We start from the raw sequence: 10,191 nt of genomic DNA, 5'->3' as shown, positions 1-10,191 counted from the left end.
AAAACGTCAGTCGAGTACAATGTATTGCAATCTCTTTCAACAATTTGTCTATATCTCGGCTTACGGTTCCCAACGCATCATTTAATATAGGCAAGACCTTTACTGTTCGCATGCTCTAAATTATTCCTATTTCAAATTTTAAGGGATTGTATTTTCTTTGTGTTTTTCTTCCTTTTTCATTAGGATCCTGGAATCGTCACAGTTGTTTTTTTTTTTTTTCTTTCACATGGATCCTGTTGTCACCGGGGCATGCTATGTTCTTTCTTTTTTATTCACCACAACAACATCTGGTTTCCGATGTCTGGTCAGGTGGTCGCACGGCATCATTGTGTCCTACAGGATTTTGCAATTCTCATTCTCGGTGACTCCTTCTGGGGCTTTCTCATTCCATGTCTTTGTTCTTTGTGGACCGTGATCTCTACAGCGCTCCCAATGGATAATTCTTGCCACATTGTCATGGTGTCTTTTATATTTGCGATGTGCCAATTTCGGTCACTCCCTAACGATGTGCCATACCATTTCACTCCTCTCACCACACATTCTGCATTTGTCGCTCTCTGTAGTGTTGTCTATTCTATATTTCACATAGTTGATCCTTAACGTTTATTCCTGAGCTGTGCATATGAATGCTTCTGTCTGTATCTTCAGGTCATTTCTCTTCATCCATAGCCACCGGTCCTCTGTATTTGTCGTCAAGTTCACATCTCTTGCAGATTGACCGTAACATTTTGGATTATATTTCATCCATCAATTCTGAGTCGCAATACCAATCTTCGTCTTTGGACGTACTCCATCCTCAGTTGCTCTTTCATTTCCTTCTCCATTATCTCATTGAACTCTTGTACACCAAAGTATTTGTAGCCTTTCATTTCAGTTTGTTAATCAAGTCTCTGTTCAGTAATTCTATCCTCACTAGGGACTGTACATTGTCTCTTTTTAGATAGATTATTCCGCACTTCTTGAGTCTAAATTCCATTCTAATATCAGTATTAAAATAGTAAACCGTGTTCACCAAGGAACTCACTTGTGTTTCATCCTTGCCATACAGTTTCAAATCATCCATGAAGAAGAGATGATTGATTGTTTGAGATTTTTTCCTTTAATTGTTACCCCAGGTTCATATTCCTAAGTACCAAGGTCAGGGGTATCATGCAGAGAACAAAAAGCAATGGAGACAAGTTATCACCCAGGAAAATTTCTCTTCTGGTACCTTGCGTGCCTAAGCTCTATCTACATGATGTCAGTTCAGTTTTCTACACTACAATAATTCTCTTCAGGAATCACGATACATTCCTCGCAATTCCAAACAGATCTTAGCATTCTATGATCCACGAATGTGGAATCATATCATAAGCTTGGTGACAGTCAATCCAGGCCGTTCCCAAATGTGTTCTCCTTTGTTTACAATCTTGCATTACTATTTTGTCTATCAGTAATTGATCTTTGGTACCTCTGCATCTCTTTCTACAGCCTTTTTGTTCGGGCGGTAATATATCGTTCTCATCAAGAAATTCATACAGTCTTCTGCAATTCCTCCAGATAGTAATTTCCACATTAATGCGAGGCAAGAAATTGGTCTGCAATTATCAGCAGTATTTCCCTTTGATGGATCCTTCAGACAAAACACCGTTCGTTCTTTGGTCAACCAGCCCGGGATTTCTTCTCCATTAATCAATGCATTAAATTGCTCTACGATCGATTTATGACAACCTTTCGAGAAATTAATAATATTCGAGGGCAGGATAATTAAGTTAAATTTTATATTTAAGACACAGGAATAAATTAAATAAATTAAAAGCCACAATGACATGTCATATATTTTTTAGATATAGATACATTTTGGTATTAAATCAGGATCATAGCTTACGGGATTCTCTTGATTGTAAAGAATCAAATGTCCAGCATATTATCATTATCATTATTATTATTATTATTATTATTATTATTATTATTATTATTATTATTATTATTATTATTATTATTATTATTATTATTATCTTTGCATAGCTTCTAACGCTGGAGATGTACTACAGTGCCAGCTGTTCACTACCAGTGACCTAAGGTGACACCCCTAAATTTTCGAGCACCATCCGGAGTATTCGAGCCGTTCCAAGCAGTGTTTATTATTATTATTATCATTTTTTTTTCTTCAAATTTTCTTCCATTTCTCGCCGAGTGTTTTCCGTACTTCTAGGACAGAGAAGCTCATTGCATGCATTCCTAGTGAGCGTGCTTATGTAGGTGTGTGGATGTTTATACTAAAATATACTGTCATATTTTATTTAAATAATTAAATAGAGCGTATCTGAAACACAAACCCGCGAGAAGAAACAAATACAGAGAGGAAAGAGGGAGAGAATGAAGGAGAGGAAGAGAGCACGAAGGAGAGAGAACGAGGGAGTGGGAGAGAGAACGAGGGAGTGGGAGAGAGAAAGAGACGGAGAAAGTGAGAGAGGAAAGAGACGCAGAAAAATTAGGGAAATCTATAACATAGTCGTTTTGCAGGTTAATTCTGAAAGCAGACACGTGATTTAAAGTATTTCAACCATGACCACCCGTTTTTATATGTTCAAACAATATTATTATGAGGACGTTATTCAATGTGCCCGTTTATTTTCTTGAAGGGAGTATAGAGTCAGTTGAGAGTAATGTGACTGCTATTTCTAGCAAGCGACAATCTATGTAGAAGGCTTCGTCGTCTGCTCCATGGAGTAATAGTAATTGCAACAAACACAGACACACACACAGACACACACACACACACACACACACATATATATATATATATATATATATATATACATACATATATACGACAGGTTTCTTTCAGTTTCCGTCTACCAAATCCACTCACAAGGCTTTGGTCGGCCCGAGGCTATAGTAGAAGACACTTGTCCATGGTGCCACGCGGTGGGACTGAACGCGGAACCATGTGGCTGGTAAGCAAGCTACTTACCACAGAGCCACTCCCACGCCTATGTATATATATTTATATATACGGGAGTAAGCACATAAGTGTAAAACAAGGTGGGAAAAAGAGTACTCAAATACCAGAGTAATGAGCTTTATTTAAAAGCAGTAGAAATATAACAGAAGCTGTTACTCAGAGTTCCACGTTCCCGTTCGTCGGACAGTTTTGATATACAGCCGATAACTGATGAAAGGTTCTTCTTTATGTCGGTTGTCTTGTATTCCATTTGCTTCTCTCGTTGTTGACAAAACAGTTTGTCTTTGTATTTATGTTGGTTACGTCTCATGGCTGGCCAGTAACGTATTTTTCTGCAATAAATGGATAATTTATCCTGATCACGCGTTTGAGAAATAAATTTATTTCTGTATATTATATATATTATATATATATATATATATATATATATATATATATATATATATATATATATATATATATATATATATATGTATATATACAGTATTTATTTATTTCATGAGCAAGCTGTTCCATTAATCGGGTCAACTGATTATTCTGATTCTTGATTTGATGGTCGAATGGAAAGCAGTATGAAGAACATTGATGAATGGAGTTGCTTAAAATATGAGAGACTTAATGAGCCGCATGAACCACTATGATGGCAGAGTTTTGTTCTTCCATAAATTATGTTTTCGCTTTTTAGCTAGAAAATGGATTTAGGATATCAAAACACTGGTTGATCTCTACGTAGTAGCATCAGAGGAAAGCTTTGCGATGGATATGTGAGAGAAATAAAGGGAGAGTAAAAGCGAAGCCTTATTAAGAGTTAAAACAAAATAAACGCTTTGAGGTTGTTGTTGTTGTTGTTGCTATTGTTGTTGTTTGGTTAGTATGGAGACTGCATGAATGTAACATAGGTATAATGTGATCTAAAAGAATTTGAGAATTCTCTGACTGTCAATACTGCTCATCAGCTTGGTGGAATGCGAAACTATCAGAAATTACATTAATTGTTACGACTGATAACCGAAATAAACGGAGTTATTCGCAATGGCACTTTATGTATGAAATATACATTAAAGTACGGCAATTGTAATACAAGTAGTATTATAATGTGGACTTACAAATGCATATCGATTAATTGTTATGGCTAGAGAGAAGTAACACCATTGAATTAATTCAAGAAAATATTAACGAGTTAAAATATTATTTAACATGTTTTTATTTTAAAATAAATTGATATAAAAGAAGGTTTTAATAGCAAATTAATATGTACAACACAATATATACGTATCAATTTTCATTGAATGAATTATTCAGTATTATATATAATATATAATATATAACATATATTTATGAATTTTTAACGTTACTTGAAGTTATTATAGACATTTATATACAGGCATATACAATAAAAGCGAAAATATAAATACATTTATTATATTTAAATACACGTTGCACCGCTCGTGTTAAATACATAGATACTTTAATAGCATTAATAATCTGATACAATACAACACTCAATATAAATTCAGTATATGATATTCTCATTGAATATATTTAACTAAAGATTTATATATATATATGTATATATATATATATATATATATATATATATATATATATATATATATATATATATATATATATATATATATATATATATATATATATATATATGCGTGGCTGAGAAGTTCAGCTTTTGAACACGTGATTACCGGACCAGCCGGCATTTTTGTACATGAGTATGGACGCCCATTTTATCGTTCCGCCATTAACATTACTAATAATGAGGTGCACCTGCCGTAGACCGGTGCCTCACGGACTGTTTGTCCAAAGTTTTTAGGAATGCAAAATGTCAAAAGCTCTTGATTTGGAGATTATAAATGGAATGTGATTTTATATACATGTGTGTGTGTTCGAACGTTTATTATTTGATATTTTATGTCAAATTGTAGATTACGACAAAATCTTTTATGGACTCCGAAAAGATGAAAAGCGAAGTCGACCTCGGCGTAATTTGAAATAAGAACATGAAAGCGGACGAAATGCTGCTAACCATTTCGCCTAGCGTGCTAATTATTCTTCCAGCTCGCCGCCAATCACCAATAGATAATATTAGTAGGTTTTCTCGAAGTGTGTGTATGTGTGTGTGTGTGTGTGTGTGTGTGTGTGTGTGTGTGTGTGTGTGTGTGTGTGTGTGAATATGCGAGTAAAGAAAGAGTGACGCTGCGTCTAGCGCAGTTATATATTATAAATTGATTAATATGTACACTTATAATTAAATAACATACTGTTATTTAGATAATGATATAGTTAACAATATGCTAACAATTTTAATTCATTACATAGTAATGACTTGGGATTTCATTGAACATATTTATGATTATGAAATATAAAACAGTTGCATATATTAAAGGTATTAACAAAATATAAGAAATAACACAATGACCACATAGTGGTTTACTTAAAGATTCATAAAATTATGAATGACATTTGCGTTACACGCATTTCAAAACGGTAGGCTGGCGTTTTTACGACTCGTAAACTTGGTCATTTTTTGCCAGAAATGATATCGACTTTCTTTGCACACACACAGGCTGTGGCTATTTGAATCACACTTGGTCTATACGCATACAATCCATCAACACATTCACCTGTACGTTTCAGGACAGTCGTTTTAGAATATACTGTTACACATTGGTGATTTTCGTCAGAGTCTAGACAGTATCTACAGCGACATATCGCTTCAGTACGTGATGGAGGGAAAACTGATGGATCATGGATAATTTTAAGATACCAAGGGCAGGTTGAACGTTCGCGGACGATATTAATAGAAACCAGAGATGTTGGAAAAGTTCTATCCCCATCGGTTTGTGGTCGCTGGTTACTTCCTGCTGGAGCCATTTCAGCTGGTAGAAAAAACTTATTGCCAATGGATGCACCGGACAATCTGTTGTAATGTACTATCAAGTTCGTTGGTATTTTACATTTGGTCTGCATTGGTGCCGAAGATACAGTCAAGATAAAGTTGAGGAGAAAGTAGTTTAGAAACTGTGAAAAGAAATCATATTAATAAAGTGGTGTTTTTTTACTTTCAAAATGATATATATTTGTCCGAATAAATACATTTAAGATAATTTATTTTCAACATATATATATATATATATATATATATATATATATATATATATATATATATATATATATATATATATATATATATATATATATATATATATATATATATATATATATATATATATATATATATATATATATATCAGTTTACGAACAATAATATTACTGTTGTTTATTTTATAGAGTTGAATATATAACTTTCGATAAAGTTTTAAATGAAAAGCAATTTAAAGTGTTGAAGAGAGCTTGGGGATGACATAATATACAATGAGCTAGTGTACGATACTTTCTTTTTCTTTTTTCTTTTGTTTGTTAATAATAAGTAAAGCCATTGTCATTATGAAGGTAAGAGAGAACGAAGCGAGAGAAACGAAGTGAGAGAAACAAGATAGTTTTATAACAAAAGCATTAAGAGTGGTAGTAGGCAGATATATACTGTGTGAATTCGCAGGTCGACACTCCTAATTTCGTCAAAATGTGTTTATGTAAGTATAAGGTAGTTACATTTAAACTGAGAAAAGGTGCACTACAAACTGTGCAAATCTGCTGAAGATAACAAAGACACTACTGAAATTACATGTTTTAATGGTTTCTTTATAAATTAGTGTTGCAGTGCTGAAGTATTGTCATCATGAATTTGCAAGACTGGTCCTTTCTCGGAGCTCTGCAAAGTATTCTCCTTATATCGGCTTCATGGTGTACTTCCTTCTTGTAGTCCTACATTGTACACCATTTCACCTAGTCCCCTTTAACAATTTTTCACACAAATTCCTCCAGTCACCACTCTTTTTACAGCAAATGAAAAATGCAGTTGCGATATTATTGTTAGCTTTTATTATCATGCATATCACTGAATAAATTTCTTTGGCGTATCGAGAAAAAATTCGAAATGTTTTCCGACAAATTGTATGACAGTTTATAATATCACAAAACCTTCTCGTCTTATCCGTCCCACTAAAACCCTTTCCTCTGTTTTCCTCTGTTCTCCTCTGTTTTCCTCTGTTCCAGGAGTGATCACTCCTGCTCTATTTTTTACTGCGACTTCGTGTTTTTGTTGGATTAAGAAATTTCAAGTGGTTCAGAATTTGTGCAGTGGCCCCCAGATTTTAGCGTTCTTGGCTGTCGTTTACGTAGTCTAATATGTCGCACTGATCATGTGTATGTATATGTTTATTTACTGTTACAAATACAGACACTCAAAGATTTATTTTCATATTTGCAGGTTAGAGAAATGGATTCGATATTAATAATAAAATTTGAAAACCTTTAAATTTTATGTATATCAACTTTGTCTTACAAATATGCATTAAATTGAAATATCTTGTTACATTGTTTGTATATTCAATCCATATATACAATATACAACATTATTTGACATATGAATTACTTATTGTGGATATTTCGACAATGGAATTGATGTAATTGCGTAATAATTAACATTGGAAATATTCACGCCAAATATTGTGGCGTGTATTGTTTGCTTCCACCATATCTCAGACTCAACATTTACTATTCGTACTGAAGTTAGAACAAAACCAAATTCATATTACATAATATTTTGAATATTACTGTACGAGATCATATATGCTCATCTAATATTGACAAGTTATGGGAGGATAGAGTATTCATAAAATGTGCATGATCGGTCTAAATCTGCCTAGTTAATGATTTTGGCGTGGTTTGGTTTTGTCTTTTTTTACTGCAAATATCACTCTTCGTACTAAAATATGACTTTTCGAACACCTTGCCCGTTCTATCAACGAATATTTAGACGGTATGTTTGTGTTTGTTTAAGTATACCTATATGTATGTATGTATGTATGTATGTATGTATGTATATATGTATGTATATATGTATGTATGTATGTATGTATGTATGCATGTATGTGTGTGTGTGTGTATGTATGTATGTATGTATACATGTATGTGTGACAAGTTATTCTTAGTGCTACGGATAACATGTAACTAATCTAGCACTACTTGTTGCATGGAAAAACCGTCCATGACAAAACCAGCAACACTACAAAGCCTGTCAAAGGAAGATTCAGTAGAGTCAACGGCCATCCAATAGTTGGGTGTAAGAGACACCTAGTCTTTGCTTAGATATCTCTCTAGAAGGAAACCTTCGATGTAGCACCTACGACTTCGTTTTTTAGCACTAATGTCAACCAGTTTTGTTTCGTTTACTGGGGAGGAGTTTATGTTGTTCATAGATTGAAATTGGTCCTATCCAAGGCCTTTCCTAACTTTAAAAAGCTTAAGGCACAGGTGTTGCTTAATTTTCAACATATCAGTTAATATCTCTATTATGAATGCATTCAGTGGTTGGCCGCAACCGAAACAGAAAAACACTCAATGAAAAATTCCGTGTTACAATGAAGCCAGATATCAACGTAAATGGTAAGCTTTCTAATCACATGGTTGTTACATCTCTGCAAAAGTGTTCAAGTTCCTAACAAGACTTAAAAATCACATATAGTGAGCTTACGGAAGGCCTACCACTATTTCATGAGAAAGAAGGGCAGGAATTACGTGGGGTTTTTTTTCTTTCATTTTTTTCCATAATTCCATGTTTCATACAACGGCAATTAAGATTCTGAAAGAATAATTTTTTCTCAGAGTTTTTGCCCGCTTCCTATTTTTGTACTTGTTTTTGCTCCTCAGAAGATAGAGATAGCTATTCTGAAACTCCGCCGCATTTCTAATGAATCGTAAATAATTAAAATTTTATATATTTAACAAATTATATTTATAGTTTTATTTTCTCTAGGAGCAGTCTAACTGCCCTACCCTGATGAATACACATTTATAAATAAGGGTGACACAAATAATAACATATAGACTTGTATTTCTCTCTCTCTATCTCTTTCTCTCTCTCTCTCTCTTTCTCTCTCTCTCTCTCTCTCTCTCTCTCTCACACACACACACACACACACACACATATAATTATGTATCAGATAATACTTACTTGAAATGACTTCATTATGCAGCTTGTTGACTCAGGAGTGGAAAAGATGACAACTAAGTAATTTTACATAAGATACCTGAGTACCTTTCAATGCAGTTTGCGTTTAACTGCCCTGGTTTAACCGAGATATATCACACTTGATACCTGTCATGGAAACTCTTACATTTCACGTAAGTAATGAGTTATAAAAGAAGAGAAGTAAAATGAGAACTATTACTTATGGTGAGTTAAAGAAAGCAAATGGTTACACTGAATTAGTTTCATAATTCATGAACTTATATAACCTACAGGGTTGCTGGGTGGCGCTTGAACCAGGATGTATTTTACAATTTTTTTGTGATTGGTGCTTATTCATTTGATCTATAAGTCGTGGGTGTGAGAATGTCAGTTTAATATCTATACACAGGTATTGGGAACGGAAAATAGGTCTTCCTTTCATTTCTATTTAAAGACGCGTGCAGCTTTGTTTGTTTGTGTGTATGTGTGTCTGTGTATCTGTGTGTTTCTGTGTCTGTGTCTGTGTGCGCACGCGTATGTGTTTGTGTGCGTGTATTTACATTCAATAATTCAGTCGTTTAAAGTGTAACGGCTATAGATTTTACTCTCTCCAAAGGAATAAACAAAATGTCTGAACAATTGTTAAGAAATGACTTCAAGTGATCATATTTTACAACCCTCTCTAACTTGCAATGTGTAGCATGCATTATAACACCAAAATATTTCCTAAGCAGAACATTATAACATATATTCACAAGTATATGCTACTGTATAGAATTTGTTATTTAACAACTCTCAGAATAGTTACTAAATTCATATCGACTTATTTATGAAGTAATATATAAACTGCTTGAAAAAGTATACTTCCTTCTAACTACACTGTTGTTCTATGGAGCCCATATAAGTGTAACTAGCAAGTGCCCAATAGCTTCTTATAACTGTAGAAATTATTTCATAACAAAAGTAAAACACGTTGGGAAGTCGGTCTTAGCACAGTTCTGGTTTGCTTATAATTTTAAAGTGTTTTTCAACTTGGGTTGTTGCATCGTATTGGAATAATTTTTATCATGCAAAATGGGGGTGCGATGTGGAGCACTTAATATTCCAAGGAGTCGTGATATTTCTGAGAAATACAACATTTAAACTAGATAAGACA

The 10,191-nt window shown here is 33.7% G+C and overlaps 1 protein-coding gene across 1 annotated transcript; it reads right to left on the bottom strand.

The window, feature by feature from the left end:
• Window positions 1-5,055: 5,055 nt before the first annotated feature.
• LOC106868547 (interleukin 17-like protein) lies at window positions 5,056-9,291 on the bottom strand. Its single transcript, XM_014913853.3, is given in 3 exon segments — window positions 5,056-5,490; window positions 5,492-5,983; window positions 9,039-9,291. Coding segments are annotated over 3 exon segments (534 nt in total). The 5' UTR covers window positions 9,054-9,291; the 3' UTR covers window positions 5,056-5,463.
• Window positions 9,292-10,191: the final 900 nt, after the last annotated feature.

Source organism: Octopus bimaculoides, chromosome 1 (genome assembly GCF_046866305.1).
Source record: "Octopus bimaculoides isolate indiv1 chromosome 1, ASM4686630v1, whole genome shotgun sequence".
Taxonomy (NCBI): Eukaryota; Metazoa; Mollusca; class Cephalopoda; order Octopoda; family Octopodidae; genus Octopus; species Octopus bimaculoides.
The sequence above is the reverse complement of the archived record's forward strand: the minus strand, read 5'-3'. Positions and strand labels throughout refer to the sequence as shown.